Source organism: Oncorhynchus masou, chromosome 18, assembly GCF_036934945.1.
Source record: "Oncorhynchus masou masou isolate Uvic2021 chromosome 18, UVic_Omas_1.1, whole genome shotgun sequence".
Classification (NCBI taxonomy): Eukaryota; Metazoa; Chordata; class Actinopteri; order Salmoniformes; family Salmonidae; genus Oncorhynchus; species Oncorhynchus masou.
In genome coordinates this window covers 20,638,078-20,663,512 of record NC_088229.1, presented here as the reverse complement: position 1 = coordinate 20,663,512, position 25,435 = coordinate 20,638,078, and the positions used below count along the sequence as shown (strand labels likewise).

Sequence of the window (25,435 nt, the reverse complement as noted above, 5' to 3'; positions counted from 1 at the left end):
TTTGGTGTGAAAAGTGCAAATCACTCCCAGAACAACAGCAAAGTCCTATATCGACATAACCTGAAAGGCCGCTCAGCAAGGAAGAAGCTACTGCACCAAAACCTTCATAAAAAAAGTCAGACTATGGTTTGCAACTGCACATGGAGACAAAGATCGTACTTTTTGGAGAAATGTCCTCTGGTCTGATGAATAAAAAATAGAACTGTTTGGCTATAATGACAATCATTATGTTTGGAGGAATAGGGGAAGCTGAAGAACACCATCCCAACCGTGAATCACGGGGATGGCAGCATCATGTTCTGGGGGTGCCTTTCTGCAGGAGGGACTGGCGCACTTCACAAAATAGATGGCATCATGAGGGAAGAAAATTACGTGGATATATTGAAGCAACATCTTAAGAGATCAATCAGGAAGTTAAAGCTTGGTCGCAAATGGGTCTTCCAAATAGACATTGAACCCCAAGCATGCTTCCAAAGTTGTGGCAAAATGGATTAAGGACAACAAAGTCAAGGTATTAGAGTGGCCGTCACAAAGCCCTGACCTCAATCCTATCGAAAATCTGTGGGCAGAACTGAAAAACGAACAAGGAGGCCTACAAACCTGACTCAGTTACACCAGCTCTGTCAGGAGGAATGGGCCAAAATTCACTCAATTTATTGTGGGAAGCCTGTGGAAGGCTAACCGAAACATTTGACCCGAATTAAACAATTTAAAGGAAACACCACCCTGCATACCACTGCGGGCTTGCTTCAGTCCCTAGATGGGAGACCAGATGCTGCTGGAAGTGGTGTTGGAGGGCCAGTAGGAGGCACGCTTTCCTCTGGTCTAAAAAATATCCCAATGCCCCAGGGCAATGATTGGGGACACTTCCCTGTGTAGGGTGCCGTCTTTTGGATGGGATGTTAAAATGGGTGTCCTGACTCTCTGAGGTCATTAAAGATCCCATGACACTTAACGTAAGAGTAGGGTGTTAACACCGGTGTCCTGGCTAAATTCCCAAACTGGCCCTCAAACCATCATAGTCACCTAATAATCCCCAGTTTACAATTGGCTCATTCATCCCCCTCCTCTCCCCTGTAACTATTCCCCAGGTCATTGCTGTAAATGAGAACATGTTCTCAGTCAATTTACATGGTAAAATAACGGGGGGGGGGGGGATGCTACCAAATACTAATTGAGTGTATGTAAACTTCTGTCCCACTGGGAATGTGATGAAAGGAATAAAAGCTGAAATAAATAATTCTCTCTACTATTATTCTGACATTTAACGTTCTTAAAATAATAATGGTGGAATTTTTACTTGGATTAAATGTCAGGAATTGTGAAAAATTGAGTTAAATTTTTTTGGGCTAAGGTGTATGTAAACTTCTGACTTCAACTGTATTTTTTGAAATGTCAGTTGAGTTGATTCAACAATTCACAGCACAGATTGAAGGGTGCACTTCCTGCTTTTACTCTAGGGCAGAAATATACAGGTTAGGAAAACACAAAAATTCCATGTGTGTGTTTGCTAAATAGTTATCTGAAATTCACCATGATTGTGTTTATTTCCAAGTTTGATGGAACATTTTACTGCTAACATTCACTTCCAGTCATTTTCGCTCGCATTGCTAGTCCCATTGTTTAGAATTGTTCCGCATTCATGAAAAGACATATAAGAATCCTCTTGTCCTAACCTGTATATTTTTAACTTAGCTTTTACTTCCTGCTTATACTTCCTGCTCTGCTCCTATGGGTATGGCTGCCAGTCCACCCATTATGCCATCATTTTTAAAATGTTTAAATTTCACCGTTATTTCACCTTCATTGACTTGAATGGGGAGGCCCATTTTATGGATAATACTTCTATGATCTTAGATGTACTGGTAAATCAAAGTAAAACATTTACTCTGACCCCATCATACAGTATGGTGTTAAAACGTGTCACATAGAACAGATTAATTCACCACCAGCAGCTACCAGACACGGTCTAGTTGGTGGTTGTTATTTAAAGTCCCCAGGGCCGTTATAGAGTTAGGCAAGACTGCCTTTTCCCATTGCACACTAGAGGCATGGAATAGTCTGCCAAGTGTGCTTCAACTAGTGTCCATTAGTGAGTTTAAAACTGCCCCAAAACTCTGTTCAGGAGGAGTGTAAATGCTTACTGTTTAAAATGTTGTATTGACTGCTGCTGCTTTTTAGGCCAGGTCGAACTTGTAAAAGAGACCCCGTATCTCAATGTTTTCCCCCCTGGTTGAATAAAGGTTAAAAAAAATCAAATTCAAAAATGATCTCCCTCAAATCAAATGTTATTGGTTGAATACACATATTTAGCAGATGTTATTGGGGGTGTAGCGAAATGCTTGCAAAATCCCTCTATAAAGAGTGGATTCAGAGAGTTCTGCTTGCAGCTGTTGTAGTTTTTCTATATAGTAATCTCAAAGATCAGCAGAACGCTACAGCCTGGTGAACCGTTCAGCAGTAGTATAGGGAAATAGAGGCATGTTCAAATAGAGACACATTCACACCTGTCACTCACTTGGGTGGGGAAATTATGTGTGCGCATCTGTATGTGTGTGTATGAACTCTGTGAACTTGCATCATGTTTGAGCTCACCACTTGAGTAACAGCTACCAACCAGTTATTTACATACATATCTTTCTGTGGGATTTGCTGAGAATTTCAGGCTTCCCTGCATGTTGTAACAACTCTAAATCCTGATATAGATGATCCACTCTTTATCACTGCACTCAAAAATTGTTAATATCCACCATTGGTGTTATCTTTCCATTGAATATGAAAAATATATTTTGCCATTTACATAGTACAACGAATACCATCTCTCCGCACTTTGTTCCAGGGAGCAGTCTCAAAAACTGTGAACACCAATGCCAGCCTGTGAGTGTGGAAACTATGACCAGTGGAGTAAGGATCGGGGTCTGTAGCAGTAGCCACAGTGAGCCTCTGTAGGGTGACAATAGAATAGGCTCTTGAGTATCAGTACCTCTGGAAAACAAGAAAACACGCTGTCAAAACATAATTTACTACATTAGACCTCAGCATGACATGGCACTACATCAGATCTTAAAGATTGACTGAGAAGATATTCATAATGGTGGAGAAGAATACACCTCAACATTGCTACACAAGAGAAGAATACGGGGTGGGTCTACTCTATAGTCACTAGGCCTATTTGGATGTTGTGTGGCTTGTCGCAAACATTCACAGTACAAACTATAGTGACAGTATAGACAATGGACTACGTACAGGTAATTACTGTAATATGACAACTGAACAACTGGTCTTTTGAGTAAACTAGGGAAGTTATTTTACACAAGAGAAGAATACTGGGTGGGTCTAGGAAGAAGCACAAGTGTCCCATCTAGCCATGCACTTTTCCTGTTGCATCTGTTTGGCATTCCTGTCCTACCCCCCCCATTCCAGTCATCCCTGACACACACACACACACACACACACACACACACACACACACACACACACACACACACACACACACACACACAACCAAAACAGCCATTAAATCCAGTCAAGTGTTAGAAAAAATAGTGTTTATACACTATAGAACAATTTTCGCTATTGTATCACGCAGTGATAATCTACAGTACTTGCATTTCCCTAAATTATCTCAGATTATTTGTTTTAAAAAAGACACCAGTAGTACAGAGGAATAGTGAGCAAAACACTTTTTATTTTATTTTTCACAATTGTCACCGACATCCTGTCTGCATAGACAGCCTGCACAACAGATCTCTTATCTCTTTTATCCAGAGACAACCAAAACCATAGAGCTCCAACATGCCAGATACACCTACACTTAACCCTCTGAAACTTTTACGGTCCCTGTATAACATTTTCCTTTGAGAGTTCCAGGGACTTTTTGGGACAAACTGTCTTGTTGGCTAAATGCTGTATTTTTGGCTCGTGTCAGTGTATTTTTGTCATTCCTCAAGCCATGACATCACAATAGTAAAGTAGACCATCCTGGGCTTTTCCTCATAGTAAACTAGCCAATGCGAAGCATCTGTCCATTTGAATGGGTGCCAATGGGTGGCAGGTAGCCTAGTGGTTAGAGAGTTGGACTAGTAACCAAAAGGTTGCAAGATTGAATCCCTGAGCTGACAAGGTAAAGATCTGTTGTTCTGCCCCCGAACAAGGCAGTTAACCCACTGTTCCTAGGCTGTCATTGAAAATAAGAATGTTTCTTAACTGACTTGCCTAATAAAATAAATTAAATGCAGCCAGCTCATTTCTCCATTTGGCTGGTTAACTGTTGACAGCTCATCTCAGGATGTAATACTCTGTCACACCACACACAGGAAGGGCCTGAGAAAGAACACATTGGTCTAAAAGTAGCACCACAACCACCACGTTGTCGTTACTGTGTCACAGACCAGATCTTACTTCCTCTTCTGAGCATTACATTTTTATCATGTAAAGGGCATGACGGAATCAAGTAACGACCCCAACCACCACAACCCTTCCTCAGTCTGCCCTGATGGTTCCCCAAAGCAAAAATATTCAGACATGTTTAAACAGTAACAGTTGGCACAGCACAACATGTGGGTTTTTCTGCTCGTAACCTTTGCTCTCTCTATTCAAAGCTTGGTCCGTGGATCCAGTACAGACACTACAGACACATTTACATTACATTTAAGTCATTTAGCAGACGCTCTTATCCAGAGCGACTTACAAATTGGTGAATTCACCTTCTGACATCCAGTGGAACAGCCACTTTACAATAGTGCATCTAAATCATTAAGGGGGAGGGGGGGGGGAGAAGGGGGAGGGGGGGTGAGAAGGATTACTTATCCTATCCTAGGTAAACAGCTTTGCAATAATCATCCAAATTGGACTAGATAAGAACTCATGCACCAGTTGACAAAATGGCCACTGTTATTCAACTGAAACATGAGGCACCAGGACAACAGAACAACAGTGAGTCAGGTAGATATGGGTAATAAGAGATCTCTGCTGCTGGTAAACAGGTTTAAATTATTATTGTGATACAGGGACAATTGTATTGTCACTGCTCATGGTTCATGTCCTGATAGTACACCATGGACAACCATCCATCCATTCCCCTTAGTACACACAACTACAGCATTCTGGCTTTAAAATAGCAGCGGGTTAATAGTGGGGCGATGTGCAAACATTAACAGGTCGTCTTCCCAGCAGCCCCCCATTCGAACCTCCCACGGTGTTAATTGCCCAGCGCCAACTGCATGCTCTTTGTTTTGGCTGCTTTTGCTTAAATGCCCTATTCATACATTAATTCCGTTTGGGTCGTCACCGTCCGGTCTAATTCCCTGCTCGTTATGCATTGACTGTAGTGAAAGAAAGGGACATTCGCTCTCTAACGTGCTTAGGTCCACAAACTTGCATAATACTCCCTCACATCAGCTTTCCATTCATTCCCCCTTCCTTTGCTTCCAACAACATAGGACAGGGGCTGAAGTGGTCCTGGCTCTGAATGTCTGAAATGTGTTTAAATGCCATCATTGCTCATCATCCAGAGCCACTCTTGACGCAATTGTACATGGCTGAGCAGTGGACAAAGGGATTAGGATGCAAAAGGAAAGAGGACAGAAGAACCACCATGACCTTATGGGTCAGCTGTGACACTGGGATGAAAGACCGTCACCCACCCTCGGCCTGGCCATCTGAGCACTCAGCACACCATGGGAATGTAGTGAGCGTGGAACCAAGAGCGCTCAGCATTTGCCTGCAAGAATTGAAAAGGAGGGCAGCCGGGTTTTGGAATGTCGGGTCATTCCTTTCTCCGCACATTCCGATGCGTTCTCCCGACAACTAACTGTCAGACCAAATACAACTGCCTCCTTTCTGGATTCTGCCTCTTTGACAATCACAACTTTAGAATTGGTGGAATGTGCAACCACCACAACCCCCACCTCCATTTATCCCTCATCCCCATCCTTGAGGACATAACTCTTTGGTCTTTCAAAAAATGTTATGAAAGCACATGAAGGGGATAGATATTACAAGTATCACAGAATAGAAATACTATTAGTGCTTGACTGTGATTCATACTCTGGTGTATATATATATATACACTACCGTTCAAAAGTTTGGGGTCACTTAGAAATGTCCTTGTTTCCCATGAAAATATACATGAAATGAGTTGCAAAATGAATAGGAAATATAGTCAAGACGTTGACAAGGTTATAAATAATGATATTTAATTGAAATAATAATTGTGTCCTTCAAACTTTGCTTTCATCAAAGAATCCTCCATTTGCAGCAATCACAGCCTTGCAGACCTTTGGCATTTGTTGAGGTAATCTGAAGTGGTTTCACCCCATGCTTCCTGAAGCACCTCCCACAAATTGGATTGGCTTGATGGGCACTTCTTACGTACCATACGGTCAAGCTGATTCCACAACAGCTCAATAAGGGTTGAGATCCGGTGACTGTGCTGGTCACTTCATTAGAGACAGAATACCAGCTGCCTGCTTCTTCCCTAAATAGTTCTTGCATTGTTTGTAGCTGTGCTTTGGGTCAATGTCCTGAGGTCGGAAATTGACTCCAATTAAGCGCTGTCCACAGCGTATGGCATGGCGTTGCAAAATGGAGTGATAACCTTCCTTCAAGATCCATTATACCCTGTACAAATATCTGTCTTCACCACCCCCAGACAATCACATTGTCTCCACCATGCTTGATAGATGGCGTCAAGCACTCCTCCAGCATCTTTTATTTTTTTCTGCGTCTCACAAATGTCCTTCTTTGTGATCCGAACACCTCAAACTTAGATTTGTCTGTCCATAACACTTTTTTTCCAATCTTCCTCTGTCCAGTGTCTGTGTTCTTTTGCCCATCTTAATTTTTTCTTTTTATTGTCCAGTCTGAGATATGGCTTTTTCTTAACACAACTCTGCGGTCTTCTGTGAAGGGAGTAGTACACAGCGCTGTACGAGATCTTCAGTGGAAGAGCCTTCATTTCTCAGAACAAGAATAGACTGACGCATTTCAGAAGAAAGGTCTTTGTTTCTGGCCATTTTGAGCCTGTAATCGAACCCATAAATGCTGATGCTCCAGATACTCAACGAGTCTAAAGGCCAGTTTAATTGCTTCTTTAATTAGAACAACATTTTTCAGCTGTGTTAACATAATTGCAAAATGGTTTTATAATGATCAATTAGCCTTTTACAATTACAAACTGGGATAAGCTAACACATCGTGACATTGGAACACAGGAGTGATGGTTGCTGATAATGGGCCTCTGTACACCTTTGTAGCTATTCCATTAAAAATCAGCCCTTTCCAGCTACAATAGTCATTTCCAACATTAAGAATGTCTACACTGTATTTCTGATCAATTTGATGTTATTTTAATGGACCAAAAAAATTGTGTTCTTTCAAAAACAAGGATATTTCTAAGTGACCCCAAACTTTTGAACGGTAGTGTGTGTGATATATATATAAAAATAATGCCTTCACGGTTGAGAGTGAAAGATCAACTGCAACTTCTTAGAACAGCTGTGGAGAAGACAGTCACAATGTACTCCAAGGAACAAAGTATTCATTATAAATCAAGCAAGGCAAATCAAAATGCATTTATTTGCAGATATTTTTGGCAAGAAAACACCAGATCAAACTGGTACAAAAACAGTAACAAATGTCTCTTACAAAACAATAATATGTGAAGATATGGGGCATTTATTTTCAACTGTCATGATGACAAAACTAAATTAAAACACAAAACAAAATCCTTCATTCTGTACATAGGTCAAACTAATCAAAAATAAATAAATAACTTATGAACTATGGAAACAGTAACCAAGGCACAGTATGTACAGGTGTCTCCTCAAATTGGAGTGTGCTTCAGAACTCAAAGGACGATTGGTTCCGCTGGGTCAAATGTGTAGTCATCTGAACAAGTACAAAGGTATTTCTGGACAGATCGATACATTTGGTCTCTGTGGCACTAGTTGAAATCTTTGGATGTTAAGGTTGAGTCAGAGGCAATATTAAGTCTTTGGGTCGAAAAGAGTCTAGTTCTTCGGGTGTTTAGTCCATTTAGTTCTCAGAGCTTGCTCTCCTCCTCCATGCCTCTGTTCAGTCCAGGGATGAACTTGAGGAGGTGTCGACGGAAGCTCTTCTGTTTGGGTTTCCTCTGTAGCGAGCTGAACCCTCCCGTTTGTGCTTTCTCCCCTGGTGCTGATGAAGAGTTATTGTTGGAAGCCCTCAGGTAGCTGCGTGTGCTGGAGCTGCGGGTCAGGTGGGTCTTGGCTGAGGTGAAGAGCTCACTGGCGGGGCGGATCAGTCTCTGCTTACCTTTACCCTCCTGTTCTGGTTTCTGTTTGTCTTTCTCTGTGCTGCTGGTGAGGTCCCCAATTGCATCGTTGAGGTGGTCGCCCTGCTTCTGGTACAGACAGGTCTGGTAGAGTGGGTCCTCCTCCATGGTGGCACTCAGGTGGCTGGCACTGCTGCTGGTGCTGCCGGTGCAGCGGAGGGCACGCAGGCCGGCCGGGCTCGGGGTACCCAGACTACCGTACACCCCTGCAGACTCCAGGGACTCATAGATAGCAGCATCACTCATCACTATGCCTAGAGGACACAGGGAAAGAGTGTTACAATGGACATCACTGGTTTAGCATACATCTTAAATTGACTTTAAATTAATTTACCTGAGATCATATTACCTCGACTAACCGGTGCTCCCGCACATTGACTCTGTAATTGTACCCCCTGTATATAGTCTCGCTATTGTTATTTTACTGCTGCTCTTTAATTACTTGTTCCTTTTATTTCTTATTCTTATTCATATTTTTAAACTGCATTGTTGGTTAGGGGCTTGTAAGTAAACATTTCACTGTAAAGTCTACACCTGTTGTTTTCGGCGCATGTGACTAATAACATGTGATTTGATTTGATATACATCAACATAAATTAATGACTTACCATGAACCAGCCTCTGCTCTTGCGTCATCAAAGATCTGTATTCATCCCATTTCTCATGTAGGGTTTGCTAATGAAAGAAAATGCATAAAAATGAGAAAAGGTGATAATTTGTGTGATTTCAATTTGTAGCCCTGATGGAGGCGCTTGGGGACAGCAGCCATCATCTTGAGGAAAGCCACTTATCTTCACACATTAAAAGTGTCCTTTTTACCAGCCAAGTGTAAAGTAAGAATATAACTGCGTCTACTCTCATTCACGGTGTTCACACAGCATTATGTAAGCGCATTGCAGCTGCCAGTCCTGAAACAGGTGGGAGAAGAGGGAAACACAGGTGGTAAAGGGATTAGTCTGGTGAGAGTACTGCACTTTCTGTCTGCTGGCTATAGGCTTTTCACTACACTGTCTGTCTGATCCCAGTGACACACTTGCCTGGTCCCAGATCTGTTTGTGCTGTATACTCAACTCCTATGGTTGTTGTCACACCTCACAGGATAAGCATTTGTGTTGAAGCAAGCACCACCACAGGTTTGCTACAGAGGGGAATAGGAAGAGATGTTCACCTTTAGATACTGAAGCCTGGCCTCCAGTTCTGCTTTTCGAATGGAGTCGCTGTACACGGTTTCCAGCCTAAGGAAAGACACAGCAATGTTGTTCATTCAGACACAGGAAGGCCTGAGAGCCACAAAACAAGGATACTAAGGATTCACAGCATACTCTGGACCCAACTAAGAACAGAAAGGAACTTCAGAAGTAGCTGTGAAAAAAGCTCTTATATAGGAGACCCTAACATGCTAGTCTAGGCTCAACAGTTTGCAAGTAGGGGAGAAAGCTTCAGAAGGTATCACGTTTCAAGACACCCACTCGACTTTGGCAACTGGTGCACCTCTAGGGGATTTCTTGTTTTTACTGGGCTGAAACAAGCTGTCTCTTAATAGTTCAGTAGGCCTATATGTTTACTAGAGGCAAGAATAATTAGACAAAGTCTATAATAAGACAAGAGGCATGCACTGGGCCTTTTGTGTGGTTAACTTCACTCTTATAGAGTTGACTTCTGAGTTTATAAATGGGGCTCGAATCTAATAGGACTTTCATCGTTTACAAGCAGACAAAGAGAACAAGAGTATGGTTCCAATTTAACACTGAGAAAGTTAATTCTGCATATTAAAAAAGGGAAATGACTTGCCTCTAGGCAACTTTGGTGTGCAAACAATTTTTTTAGAGTACATCCATGGTACATTGATTGTATGGTAGCTATTTAAAAGGAGTTCAGAGGTGTTGGGTTAAATGCGGAAGACACATTTCAGTTGAATGCATTCAGTTGTACAACTGACTAGGTATCCACCTTTCCCTTTAGATTGGCCAGCTGCAAAGTAAAAATTGGCTATATTATAAAAATGAATGGTCTTGATTTAGGGTTAGGCATTAAGGTTAGCAGTGTGGTTAAGCTTAGGTTTAAAAATCAGATTTTATGACTGTGGCTATTCCAGCTAGTAACCACTGCAGAGCAGGCTCCAGAACAAGATTCATGACGAAAAACACAAACCTGCTTCTCAGTCTATAGATAATGACTCCATTATCAATTCTGTGTGATTTTGTATTTTGGACCGCAACATTGTCCAACCAAGAAGATCAAAGATGTATCAGTATCAAAACGACACTAAAAAGTATTGAAAAATGGTCATAGAACACAAGGAACTCTTTATAGACCGATCTGAATAAGGTCAATACAAAAAGTGGAGCAATTAAGTTGTTACCGTCGACAACCAGTCCAGTTCTCTTTCCCATTGAACTCTGTTTACCTAATGGAGTTCCCAGAGGCCCTGATTTGCTGAACAATCTCCTTGTGTAGATATCCATCCACGCTGGTCTCGTTCACACTAGCGATGGTGTCCCCTGTGCACACAAACAACATGCATGTTAACAAAAACAGACCCAGTTAATTCCAGTGTGGTTTTATCCTAGCTGTGGTCTACTGAGACTGGTTTGATCCCGCTAGTGTCAGTGGTTTATGGAGCAGCTCATGTGTGATACAGACACTGTTTCTAGCCTGAACCCTGGCTGTGTGGTCACGACAGACCACTGCTTTCCTAATTTCAAGACGGCCTGAAAAATATTATTCAAGCATGTGTGTGTTACTCTATCTGTTATTGTTAAAGTATTGCAAGTTTATTAGATTGTTTGTTATTAGTTTCAGATGGGTAGAGAAGCCTGTCTAGATCTGGTTTAATTTGGCCATGCCTCTAGTGCTCCTACTCTCTCCGAGATGAATAATACTCTAGTATCAGGTTTAGAGAAATTAAAATGTGAGAATAAACAATTTCTTCTTTCACTATTGTTTCTGATATAATGGGCAATACATTTTTTTTTTTTTTTAAAGGTTGGCAAAGGCTTCTGTCTGAGGTATTTTTGAGAAATAATGTTTCAGACTAAAGAGGAAATTGAGAAATTTGATGAAATAAAAAAAGAGATAAAAATAGACATGGCCAAATCATTGTATGCATTTGAGTTATTGTATCCGGCAAGGCAGCAACGGAGACAAGGGAGTTGACCTGCATGATGTTTGCTGAAATAATCTCTCCCTATAGTGTTTGACTGGAAAATGAGTAGGCCCTTTTTTTGTTTGTATTTGAACATCCCTAAACAGCTGACTGAAACTCATTTGTTCACGTGTTTACTTAGGGACGACTACCATCCTGGCTGGCAAACAAGAAAGGGACAGGACTTTATCAAAACCACCTGTCCTTTATTCTTCCCGTGAGGTCCATTTTCAGTAAAGGCAGGTCATGCATGTGTCAAATGCACTTAAAAGCTGTTCAAAAGACCCTAATGAACCGGGTTTTTCAGTTCCACTTACCGACTTTGAGTCCGGCTTGTTGGGCGGGGCTGTCATCGTGAACCTTGCACACAAATGTGCACATCTCCACAGAGTTCTGGTCCTGGTGGTGCAGCCCATATGTCTGGAAAAAGGAAATGAGGAGAATGAGTTACAATTATTATTACACCTCCCACGTCAAATAAATATATTCTTAGGAACAATTGGGTGCAAGACATGGGAGAAATTATGTTAACAATTATTAGAAACATTGCATTGTGTTCAAAATCATTGGTAATTTCCCATCAAACGCTTAGTAATTCTCTTTACAGACAGTATGCCTGAGGTTGATACCTAAAGCGCTATGCCTTGCTACTTAACAGACAAAGGTATTTGAAACTTTGAAGACAGTTCATGGTACAGGGAAGCCTAGGGCACCTCTTCCATTCTTTTGGAATATTTGTAGTCCACATTTGAAGGCCTGACTGGTGAGGACTGTCAGACAAACCCAGTTCTATACAACAGATTAGATAACATTGGCTGACAACGAAGCAGCAAGAGACAGAGAACAGAGACTCAAACAGAAGAGAGATATCAGTTTATATGCAAAAAAAGAAGCCCCATTTGCGTGGTTAATCAAAAACGAATACAGCCCTCTATCATAGTCCATCAGAAAAAGCATGTTAAAAGCAGTCTCTTCATGAGCAAGGACCTTTATCAACAAATTTGGTTAGAACAAATCAGACAAATTCTATTATGGTTTACCAGTGACATTAAAAACCATTCTTGTCCTCATACTGCAGAGAGATAAAAGGTAAACCAGCACTATTGGGACCAAAACTGACAAGCAAACATTTTCCACACTATCACCATTTTGTTGACAATCTTTCTTAGATTGATTCACATGACAGTTTCTGTCTTGGAGGCAAATATGACAAACAACCACAGTCAGACTTCCCCTTAAGTTTTCCTGTCAAGTGAATCACATTCCACTGCTGTCTGACGGAGTGTTATCCCGAGGTGACGTTTAAACTCAGAGCTTTCACGGACTTGCTTGTCAGTTGAGACATTAGCTGACAGTGACAAAATTGTGACAATCCCACAGCCAGTAAATAATGTCAAATGCCATCTACTGGGGTGTACAACCACCCATCTAGAAACATATGTGAAATAATGTGAGTATTCTCCCTACCTTCCCAGTCCCAGGGGCCTTCCACAGAAACCAAACATGCAAATGACCCTAGAGATGCAAATCCAACTCTAACTATACATTTACATAGTTGATACTGACATTATCCCCACAGCACTCAAAGCTAAAGGAATGGGAGAACTGGTGACTGCCTGGTGAAGTCCAGCGACATGATGGAAAAAGCACAGGATCCTAAAGCCATCCAGCTCTCCTGTCTCTGACCACACTTCCTAAAGAACAGGGCCAAGCAGGAAAAGAGGGACCTCCATCCCAACACCAAATATAAGCAGTACTATGGAAATGATAATTTCATGGCCCTTACATTGGCCGGCATCCTCTCTTTAGAGATAAGGCTGTCTGACAACAAGTGGTGCACTGTGAAGAAGCGCTGCGGGGACAGAGAGGAAGGAGCTCTGACAAATAAAGAAGGCAGAAATCTGACTGTTTACAGTGCCCTCGAGGGATCGGAATATAGTAGACTGTCTGACACAACACGCAGCAGTGATAAGATTTGACAAAACCATACCGATTAAAAAAAGGCCCCAAAAGAAAAAACGCCCTCTCTCATATCAAGTCCTGAGTGGTGCAGTGGTCTAAGGCACTGCATCTCAGTGGTAGACGTATCCCTACAGACACACTGGTTGGAATACAGGCTGTATCACAACCAGACGTGATTGGGAGTCTCATAGGGCGGTGCACAATTGGCCCAGCGTCGTCCGGGTTTGGCTGGTGTAGGCCGTCATTGTAAATAAGAATTTGTTCTCAACTGACTTGCCTAGTTAAATAAAGGTTAAATAAAAAGTTATGGGATACATCAGAGCCTTATACTGTGAGTATGAGGCTCACGGATACATTTCCCCCTGTATTTGACAGATATGATGGCGACCTTTGATGCTTTCAACACATGCACACACTCTTATTTGAATTATGGGGTGAAATCATCCACATGGTTGGAGAGAACAAATCTCATCAGCGTTAATGTAAACATGAGAGAGAAGGAAAATCCTGTTAAATGACCCTTAGAAATCCAGAAATACCCCGTACCATACCACCTCCCACGTCTATTATCCTCTTACCTGAATCTCAAAGCCAAACGTCTCCTCATCCTTCTTCTCCAGGATAATTTCTCTAAAATACAAAATAAAAATGTGGCCATGATTAAATGAGTTTTCATTTACTTACAGTATTGAGCCACGAGTCAATTGTGACTGGCGACATCACCACCTGGTGCACATCAGTGCCTTCAGAAAGTATTCATACCCTTTGACTTATTCCACATTTTGTGATACAACCTGAATTCAAAATGGATTACATATTTTTAACTTATCACCAATCTACACACAATGATAAAGTTAAAACATTTTTGTATACATTTTTGATAATTTATTGAAAATGTAATGCAGAAATACCTCATTAACATAAGCATTCACACATCTAAGTGAATACTTTGTAGAAGCACCTTTTGCAGCAATTACAGCTGAGTCTTTCTGGGTAAGTCTCTAAGAGCTTTCCACACCTGGAATGTGCAACATTTATTCTTTCCAAAATTCTTCAAACTCCAAATTAGTTGTAGTTGATCATTACTAGACTACTATTTTCAGGTCTTGCAAGAGATTTAGGTCAAAACTAACTTGGCCACTCAAGAAACTTTAATGTCTTCTTGGTCCGCAACTCCAGCGTATATTTGGCCTTGTGTTTTAGGTTATTGTCCTGCTGATAGGTGAATTCATCTCCCAGTGTTAGAAAGCAGGCTGAACCAGGTTTTCCTCTAGGATTTTGCCTTTCCTTAGCTCCATACAGTTTATTTTTTTATCCTGAAAAACTTCCCAGTCCTTATCGACTACAAGCATACCCATAACATGATGCAGCTACCACTAGGCTTGAAAATATGGAGAGTTACTCAGTAATGTGTTGTTTGGAGCAAATCCAATACAACACTTTGTATTAATTGCAGTATTACTTTAATGCTGTGTTGCAAACAGGATGCACGTTTTGGAATATTTTTATTCTCTCAAAGCTTTTTCTTTCTTTGCATATGCATATATATATTTGTAATAATATTTAACCTTAATATAATACATAGATTTTATTTATTTAGTCTCAAATAAATAATGAAACATGAAAGTAAACGTGCAATATGTGCCATGTAAAAATGCTAACGTTTAAGTTCCTTGCTCAGAACATAATTTTTTTTTTTTTTTTTACCTAGGCAAGTCAGTTAAGAACAAATTCTTATTTTCAATGACGGCCTAGGAACAGTGAGTTAACTGCCTGTTCAGGGGCAGAACGACAGATTTGTACCTTGTCAGCTCGGGTATTCAAACTTGCAACCTTTCGGTTACTAGTCCAACACTCTAACCACTAGGCTACCCTGGTGGTGGTGGCTCCTTTTAACATGAGTCTTCAATATTCCCAGTTAAGAAGTTAAAATTTGTAGTTATTATAGGGATTATAGGACTATTTCTCTCTATACGATTTGTATTTCATTTACCTTTGACTATTGGATGTTCTTATAGGCACTATAGTGTTACCAGCTTAATCTCGGGAGTTGATAGGCTTGAAGTCATAAACAGCGCTGTGCTTCAAGCAAATCAAATCAAATTTGATTTGTCCCATACACATGGTTAGCAGATGTTAATGCGAGTGTAGCGAAATGCTTGTGCTTCTAGTTCCGACAATGCAGTAATAACCAACAAGTAATCTAACTAACAATTCCTAAACTACTGTCTTATACACAGTGTAAGGGGATAAAGAATATGTACATAAGGATATATGAATGAGTGATGGTACAGAGCAACATAGGCAAGATACAGTAGATGGTATCGAGTACAGTATATACATATGAGATGAGTATGTAAACAAAGTGGCATAGTTAAAGTGGCTAGTGATACATGTATTACATAAGGATGCAGTCGATGATATAGAGTACAGTATATACGTATGCATATGAGAAGAATAATGTAGGGTAAGTAACATTATATAAGGTAGCATTGTTTAAAGTGGCTAGTGATATATTTACATAATTTCCCATTATTAAAGTGGCTGGAGTTGAGTCAGTGTCAGTGTGTTGGCAGCAGCCACTCAATGTTAGTGGTGGCTGTTTAACAGTCTGATGGCCTTGAGATAGAAGCTGTTTTTCAGTCTCTCGGTCCCAGCTTTGATGAAGAGCTGCTGGCAAACGCAGGAAAGTGCTGTTTGAATGGACGCTTATGGGCCTGCTGCTGCCTACCACCGCTCAGTCAGACTGCTCTATCAAATCATAGACTTAATTATAATAAACACACAGAAATACGAGCCTTAGTAATGACCTATGGTCAAATCCGGAAACTATCATTTCGAAAACAAAGCGTTTATATATATATATATATATATATATATATATAAACGCTTTGTTTTCGAAATGATAGTTTCCGGATTTATATATATATATATTTGTAATAATATTTAACCTTAATATAATACATAAATAACATCTATTTAGTCTCAAATAAATAATGAAACATGAAAGTAAACGTGCAATATGTGCCATGTAAAAATGCTAACGTTTAAGTTCCTTGCTCAGAACATATATTTTTTATTTTTTTTACCTTTATTTAACCAGGCAAGTCAGTTAAGAACAAATTCTTATTTTCAATGACGGCCTGGGAACAGTGGGTTAACTGCCTGTTCAGGGGCAGAACGACAGATTTGTACCTTGTCAGCTCGGGGTTTGAACTCGCAACCTTCCGGTTACTAGTCCAACGCTCTAACCACTAGGATACCCTGCCGTTTATTCTTCTCCTTAAGTCTAAATATTGCTGTTACATTGCACAACCTTCAATGTTATGTCATAATTATGTACAATTCTGGTCTTTGTTAGGAAGAAATGGTCTTCACACAGTTCGCACCGAGCCAGGCGGCCCAAACTGCTGCATATACTCGGACTCTGCTTGCACAGAACGCAAGAGAAGTGACACAATTTCCCTACTTAAAATTGCCTACTAACATGATTTAAAAATCATGTTAAACACCTGCACACAGTGAGTCCATGCAACTTATGATGTGCCTTGTTAAGCACATTTTTACTCTTGAACTTATTTAGGCTTGCCATAACAAAGGGGTTAAATACTTAGACTGAAATTTCAGCTTATCATTTTTAATGAATGTGTTAATTTCAAAAACATAATTCCACTTTGACATTCTGGGATATTGTGTGTAGGCCTGTGACAAAAATATCTAAATTTAATCCATTTTACATTCAGGCTGTAACAACATATGGTGGAGAAAAAAAATGAAGGGATGTGAATACTTTCTGAAGGCACTGAAGCTCATTCTCATAGAAAATGTTATACGCAAAAAAAGTATCTATAATATCTATGGAGAGCACTCCATTGCACTCTGGCTATCTCTTTTCTACTATGAAAATAACTACAGTCCTTCTACAGTAACAGGACATAGATCTAAATTACATGACCAGATACATCTGTTCCCCAAAACGTGACAAGCACTCTTTTGTTTCTAAAAATCTCTGCGTCATGAAAGGTCACATGTCCAAAGGTCTAACTGGGCAGTGGTCTACAGTGTCCCCTCTACATCAAAACAACTTCTATAGATTATATAAAAATGCATAATACACTAGAATGTCAAATAGTAGGATCCGTAGATAACCTTCCAGTCCCTCAGAATCCCCTCCAGAGCTGAATCACGTTCTGCGCATGCGATTCTCACACACAAATTATTGTCAATCGTAAATGATCATTATACAAGTTTTATCGGTGAAATGACCATGCAGCATCTGCATGCCAACCATTGATCTCAATCAGTTTCATGGGGATACGTGTTCAGATCTTGAGTTATACAGTGTTGTTTCAAGTATCCTTATGAGTTATGTACAGTGAAATGTTTTTAGAGCAGATGTTAACAAACTGTAGCATACCTGTGTTTAGTTTCAATAAAACAAAGCATATTTTTCCCAGTGGCACATGCTGTTGAGTTTTAGCCACGAGAAAAAAAATGCAACCATTCGCACAATCAACCTAAAATCTCTTCTGAAATTAGGTGGTGTTTTGTCTTAGAATAACATTATACTATGCCATTATATTTGGTTCTGTTATGTGGAATACTATCATTGTGATCTTGCAGACATTCAGCTTTGATCTAACTGTATTGAACTAGCAACATTCACCAGAGTAGCCTGTTCTCTGAGCAGCCAAACAAGTAGAGCAGAGACTGTGCCTAAAGTACAGACATTTCAGACCTTTCGCTGTCGGGAAGAGGGGTCCAGAGAAGTCGCTCCGTAAATAGTAATAACCGCAAATACAAAAGGTTACTGTACTGCTGAATTTCTGTAACTCACTCCATTCAATCCTCCCAAAAGCTGAGCCCAGAGGCCTACTCAAATTACTCTGAAAGCAGCCCACTGTAACACGCATCATTTGAGTCTGTTGTGAATGAAAGGGTTTACTAATGCTGTTCTGGCATTCTGTGTATGATATATGCTTCCCTCCACCACAGTCAAGAGTGAGAAGTGACAGAAAGGCAGATTTGTCCTGTAACTTATGCCAGGGGGAGAGATGACTGTTTGCTTTACCTCCGTGGCTCTGTGGTCTGAGTCAGGGGATTCCTCTTCTGCAGCCCACCATTCTGTGACGAGAAAACATGACGGACATGAAATAACAACCAAAGACAGGTGTCTAAAGGTTCAAACAGAAATCACACTGCACGCAAAGGGGATTTTCTTCCTACCTACATAGGCCAGGTTTCCAGAACATACCTCAAACTCTCGCTTATGTGTCTTGTCCACCAACTCCTCCAGAGGCATGTTGTGTGTGTTTGGTGTCTATGTTTGTGTTCAAGCTACTGAACCAAAACATGGGTAAGAAACCATTACAGATAAAACCAGTATGTCTGTGTCTGACTATCTGCTCTCGGTTGACCCTATTTACTGTCATTAGTCACAGGAGAGGTTTTGGACATCTATATTTAATTATCTACATCGGAGTCCACTGACTTGTGATGCCCAGACTGCTGATCAAACCAAACTGTGTCTTTCTGTTTTTTCTGATAATGATAAAAAATATCTCCCCATTTCTACAGGTTACATTCAGAATGTAGACACACAAGACGTGTGTATGGATTGGAGACTTGAGTCTCTTGGCACAATCCCTGCATTGAGGGAAACCCCAAACCAAATTGGGACTTTGGGAGACCCAAACCTACACCCTACACTTTACAAGTATCTCTTACACTACATCCCTTACCGTATTTAGCCTACACTACAATCAATTCACCTCTGTTCTACCTCAATTATTTTAAATGTGGCCCCTATGAAAGGGCACTTTGTGTCACTGCCTCATTGGGTATTAAAATGTAGTTTTTTAATAATATACATTTACACTGCCAGAATTGTCCTGGGCCCCTCAATGACTTCATTTATTCCCAAGTACCCAGAGAGAGACCCATGGGGGTGGTAGGAGCAGAGCAGGGTCCCCTGCACAATGCCCTGTTGTGGTCCTAGGCTCCAGATGACGATGAGATGTACGAAGGAGGCCTCCACATAACTCTGGCTGGCCTCCTAAGACAGTACAGTAACACTACAGAACTGGGACAACCAATGCTGTTGTGTCACACACACACACACACACACACACACACACACACACACACACACACACACACACACACACACACACACACCCCCCATAATAACAGTTCTACCAGTCTACATCACAGTACATTCTCAGATTATGATGATGCGTGGCCATGTTAATTCACTAGTAAAGTCAGCACTGTTCCTTGTGAGGCCATGTTCTGCCACAGTACATTATGTTTGCCTGCCTATAAATACTCATTTGATGCCAAACTAATGTCTCAATGCAGAAATATTATGAAATGGTTGGATTGCACTGAGTCAAGAGGGAGTCTGGAGTGTGGCACTCAGAGTAATGTGTGGGTGGTCATGTGGTCAGGAAGGGGCACGCTTTAGTACGTGACAAGTGGACACCATGTGTTTTTGCTTCAGTGTGTGTCAACATTTATACAAAGTTTATATCAAAATGGGGAACAGATGCAACAGGGCATCCATGTCAGGCTCTGACAAAAGGTCACAAATTCTCACACTGCTATTTCTAATTAAATCAAATATCGTCACAGATAGGCTAATGTCTCCACTCATAATGAACAACAGACATCAATGTATGTGCTCGTGTGAGAAGCCACAAGGAAATCCATATTCAAATATTGAGCGTATCCGTTGGCCTCTATACTTTACGGGCAAGTGACACTGTATTTGGCTAACTGAAATTATGTGCTTTCATTGATGTCTCTATTATGCTAGATTACTTGATTGAAGGTGAAAGTTAAAGTGATAAAGTTAAACAGGATACACACCTTTCTGAAGTTCCTTGGCAACGTTCCACCAGAGTAAGCCAAAGTCTTGTAATTATACACTTCCGAATTAGTTGGGAAATCCATAGTTTTACAACTGTCTGACTTTGAGGACGGAAAGTAAATATCGTCCGGACTCGAAAGTCTACCAGATGGATCACTGGAGTTTACTTTTTTAAGCTTTCGTAGCGTCATATTCTTCATATTATGAGCGCTCCGATCGAGAAAGTACAAAAATAAACCCAAAAAATCTGAGTGAAACGTCTATCGCAGCAAACAACACTGATGCTTCTGTCGGGACAGCATGCACAATTTGGCAGTGAGAGCGAGGACAGGGGAGGCGTGCCCTGTGATGCACACGACACAATTGGATGGCAGCCGTATAGTGTTGTCTTTTGTTTGTCGATCAGCACTTCATGCACGTAAGCAAGAACGAATGTGCCAAGAAAGTAGCATTTTTAGATAATTTTGGTATAAAATTTGGGTTCTTTCGTTTTGCTAGCCAGAGCTGTGTTATTATGGTAAATGTTATTCTGCTAAATGGTTAAACTGCTTGTGAAGTGTGCAAAAAGTTTAACATACCTGAGAAAAGCCGTTGCCTATATAGCCTTGGTTCAAGTCTAAACAATAAGCCTACATTTATGAAAGAAAATAGTCTCGGTTTAAGATAAATACAGCCTAACATAGACTACAGCTGTTTAAATTATAGAACGTTATCAGATAAGTTGAACAACATTGGTCGGTGGCAGGGCTGTCATGAACTAGGCCTAGATATTTAGTCATTGCAAGAAGATCAGTATTGGGGAGTAGTGAACTAGCTACATGTAGTTCAACTAGTAAGTAAACTACATTTAGCAATACATTTAACTTGGTGATAGTTGAACTAAATTAAAATATAGGTAGTGTTTTCAGTTTTTTTGTTTGTTGTTGCCATGTAGCAGTGTAGCTAACAAGTGGAACTACAAACTACATTTTTTGCTAAAATAAAATATGGGTGAAGTAGAAAATGTCCTTTATTTTCCGGGATCATACCTGCACAATTCTCACCTGAGTCATAGTGTTTAATAGGCTAAATTGCACATTGTTGTTACCATATTACCTCAAAGTGATCTGTTTTTGCAATTTGGAGTCATTGACATTTCAGATTTACATATGAACATTTTTCATGAAGTAGTTTGAATGTAGTGGACTATTTTTTCAAAGTTACTTTAGTTACGCAAACTATATTTTCGGTTAGCTTTAGTGTAGCTTAACTTCTTTCAATGTAAAGATATCGGTAGCTTGGTAAACTATATTTTCAGAGTAGCTTCCCCAACACTGAAGACACATAATAGCAATTGCTTCTAATAATCCATCTGTGAATGTACCAAAGTATAAGGTCATGGGGCCCAGCCAATGAAGCTGGCACAGAGCAGACTGCTAAAACGGAACAAGTGGCACCCCCTGTGCTCTTCTATGTGTAATACACTGCTCAAAAAACACTAAACACTAAAATAACACATCCTAGATCTGAATGAATGAAATATTCTTATTAAATACTTTTTTCTTTACATAGTTGAATGTGCTGACAACAAAATCACACAAAAATTATCAATGGAAATCAAATGTATCAACCCATGGAGGTCTGGATTTGGAGTCACACTCAAAATTAAAGTGGAAAACCACACTACAGGTTGATCCAACTTTGATGTAATGTCCTTAAAACAAGTCAAAATGAGGCTCAGTAGCCTCCACGTGCCTGTATGACTTCCCTACAACGCCTGGGCATGCTCCTGATGAGGTGGCGGATGGTCTCCTGAGGGATCTCCTCCCAGACCTGGACTAAAGCATCTGCCAACTCCTGGACAGTCTGAGTTAGTTGGTGGATGGAGCGAGACATGATGTCCCAGATGTGCTCAATTGGATTCAGATCTGGGGAACGGGCGGGCCAGTCCATAGTATCAATGCCTTCCTCTTGCAGGAACTGCTGACACACTCCAGCCACATGAGGTCTAGCGTTGTCTTGCATTAGGAGGAACCCAGGGCCAACCGCACCAGCATATGGTCTCACAAGGGGTCTGAGGATCTCATCTCGGTACCTAATGGCAGTCAGGCTACCTCTGGCGAGCACATGGAGGGCTGTGCAGCCCCCCAAAGAAATGCCACCCCACTCCATGACTAACCCACCGCCAAACCGGTCATGCTGGAGGATGTTGCAGGCAGCAGAACGTTCTCCAAGGCGTCTCCAGACTCTGTCACGTCTGTCACATGTGCTCAGTGTGAACCTGCTTTCATCTGTGAAGAGCACAGGGCGCCAGTGGCGAATTTGCCAATCTTGGTGTTCTCTGGCAAATGCCAAACGTCCTGCACGGTGTTGGGCTGTAAGCACAACCCCCACCTGTGGACGTCGGGCCCTCATACTACCCTCATGGAGTCTGTTTCTGACCGTTTGAGCAGACACATGCACATTTGTGGCCTGCTGGAGGTGCAGGGCTCTGGCAGTGCTCCTCCTTGCACAAAGGCGGAGGTAGAGGTCCTGCTACTGAGTTGTTGCCCTCCTACGGCCTCCTCCACATCTCCTGATGTACTGGCCTGTCTCCTGGTACCGCCTCCATGCTCTGGACACTACGCTGACAGACACAGCAAACCTTCTTGCCACAGCTCGCATTGATGTGCCATCCTGGATGAGCTGCACTACCTGAGCCACTTGTGTGGGTTGTAGACTCCGTCTCATGCTACCACTAGAGTGAAAGCACCGCCAGCATTCAAAAGTGACCAACACATCAGCCAGGAAGCATAGGAACTGAGAAGTGGTCTGTGGTCACCACCTGCAGAACCACTCCTTTATTGGGGGTGTCTTGCTAATTGTCTATAATTTCCACCTGTTGTCCATTCCATTTGCACAACAGTATGTGAAATTTATTGTCAATCAGTGTTGCTTCCTAAGTGGACAGTTTGATTTCACAGAAGTGTGATTGTGTTGTTTAAGTGTTCCCTTTATTTTTTGAGCAGTGTATATTTGTTGAGACTGAAGAGAATTGGTGAGCCCACAACACAGTACCTTTATTTCTGTAGTAGGTGAGAATGTGATAATTTGAGCAATGTCTTTACATTCAGCATTACTCTGTCAAGGGAAATATACACTGAACAACAATGCAACAACTTTACTGAGTTACAGTTCATATAAGGAAATCAGTCAATTGAAATATATTCATTAGGCCCTAATCTATGGATTTCACATGACTGGGAATACAGATATGCAAAAGATAGGGGCATGGATCAGAAAACCAGTCAGTATCTAGTGTGACCACCATTTGCCTCATGCAGCACGACAAATCTCCTTCGCATAAAGTTGATCGGGCTGTTGATTGTGGCCTGTGGAATATTGTCCCACTTCTCTTCAATGGCTGTGCAAAGTTGCTGGATATTGGCGGGAACTGGAACACGCTGTAGTTCACATCGATCCAGAGCATCCTAAACATTAGATTTTTTATTTCACCTTTATTTAACCAGGTAGGCCAGTTGAGAACAAGTGCGACCTGGCCATGATAAATCAAAGCAGTGCAACACAAACAACACAGAGTTACACGTGGGATAAACAAACGTACAGTCAATAACACAATAGAACAATCTATTTACAGTGTGTGCAAATGTAGTAAGATAGGTAGGTAAGGCAATAAATAGGCCATAGTGGAGAAATAATTACAATTTAGCATTAACACTGGAGTGATAGATGTGCAGAAGATGATGTGCAAGTATAGATACCGGGGAGCAAAGGATCAAAAAAATAAATAACAATATGGGGATGAGGTAGTTGGGTGGGATATTTACAGATGGGCTGTGTACAGGTCCAATGATTGGTAAGCTTCTCTGACAGCTGATGCTTAAAGTTAGTGAGGGAGATATGTCTCCAGCTTCAGTGATTTTTGCAATTCGTTCCAGTCATTGGCATCAGAGAACTGGAAGGAAAGGCAGCCAAAAGAGGAGTTGGCTTTGGGGAAGACGAGTGAAATATACCTGCTGGAGTGCGTGCTACAGGTGGGTGTTGTTATGGTGACCAGTGAGCTGAGATAAGGCGGGGCTTTACCGAGCAAAGACTTATAGATGACCTGGAGCCAGTGAGTTTGGTGACGAATATGAAGCGAGGGCCAGCCAACGAAAGCATACAGGTTGCAGTGCTGGGTAGTATATGCGGCTTTGGTGACAAAATGGATGGCACTGTGATAGACTACATCCAATTTGCTGAGTAGAGTGTTGGAGGCTATTTTGTAAATGACATCACCAAAGTCAAGGATCGGTAAGATAGCCAGTTGTATGTTTAACAGCATAAGTGAATGAGGCTTTGTTGTGAAATAGGAAGCTGATTCTAGATTTAATTTTGGATTGAAGATGCTTAATGTGAGTCTGGAAGTAGAGTTTACAGTCTAACCAGACACCTAGGTATTTGTAGTTGTCCACATATTCTAAGTCAGAACCGTCCATAGTAGTGATGCTAGGCGGGCGGGTGGGTGCAGGCAGCGATTGGTTGAAGAGCATGCATTTAGTTTTTCTTGCATTTAAGAGCAGTTGGAGGCCACGGAAGGAGTGTTTATGGCATTGAAGCTCGTCTGGAGGTTTGTTAACACAGTGTCCATTGAAGGGCCAGAAGTATACAGAATGGTGTCGTCTGCGTAGAGGTGGATCAGAGAATCCCCAGCAGCAAGAGCGACATCCATTGATATATACAGAGAAAAGAGTCGGCCCGAGAACTGAACCCTGTGGCACCCCCATAGAGACTGCCAGAGGTCCGGACAAAAAAAAAGCAGGTAACATTGTGGTTAAGAGCGTTGGAACAGTAAACGAAAGGTTGCTGGTTCAAATCCCCGAGCCAACCAGTTGAACAATATGCTGATGTGCACTTGAGCAAGTCACTTTATCCTACTTGCCCCTGTAAGTCACTGTGAAAATGCTTAACACCTAATAAAGATTTTGTACTTAAAAAAACATACTTGTTACCTGATATCCCAGCGATAATGCCTTGCATTATGCCTGGGAAGAAAACACTTCAATTGGCTCAACTTGCTATTAACTCAACTTACCCCAAGGCAAATATTTAGACTATTAGCCCACCCACACAGCTACAAGGATGCACTTTCATGCTAGGTTAAGGACCTCATGTTGAAGCATAT

At 41.2% G+C, this 25,435-nt stretch overlaps 1 protein-coding gene across 1 annotated transcript; it reads right to left on the bottom strand.

The window, feature by feature from the left end:
* Positions 1-7,555: 7,555 nt before the first annotated feature.
* LOC135504169 (general receptor for phosphoinositides 1-associated scaffold protein-like) lies at positions 7,556-20,629 on the bottom strand. The gene is made up of 8 exons (XM_064922508.1): positions 20,292-20,629; positions 18,493-18,545; positions 14,000-14,051; positions 11,777-11,879; positions 10,722-10,815; positions 9,483-9,549; positions 8,923-8,989; positions 7,556-8,568 (listed from the first exon to the last, which is right to left on the bottom strand). Exons 1-8 carry the CDS (start codon positions 20,490-20,492, stop codon positions 8,045-8,047), a joined length of 1,161 nt encoding a protein of 386 aa, XP_064778580.1. The 5' UTR covers positions 20,493-20,629; the 3' UTR covers positions 7,556-8,044.
* Positions 20,630-25,435: the final 4,806 nt, after the last annotated feature.

Excerpts from the sequence above, each read along its gene's own strand:
- LOC135504169 (XM_064922508.1), bottom strand. The coding sequence starts at position 20,492 with ATGAAGAATATGACGCTACGAAAGCTTAAAAAAGTAAACTCCAGTGAT. Across the intron at positions 9,550-10,721 it reads GCCTCTGGGAACTCCATTAG|GCTGGAAACCGTGTACAGCG; the intron begins GTAAACAGAGTT and ends GTCTTTCCTTAG. Across the intron at positions 8,569-8,922 it reads AGAGCAGAGGCTGGTTCATG|GCATAGTGATGAGTGATGCT; the intron begins GTAAGTCATTAA and ends TGTGTCCTCTAG.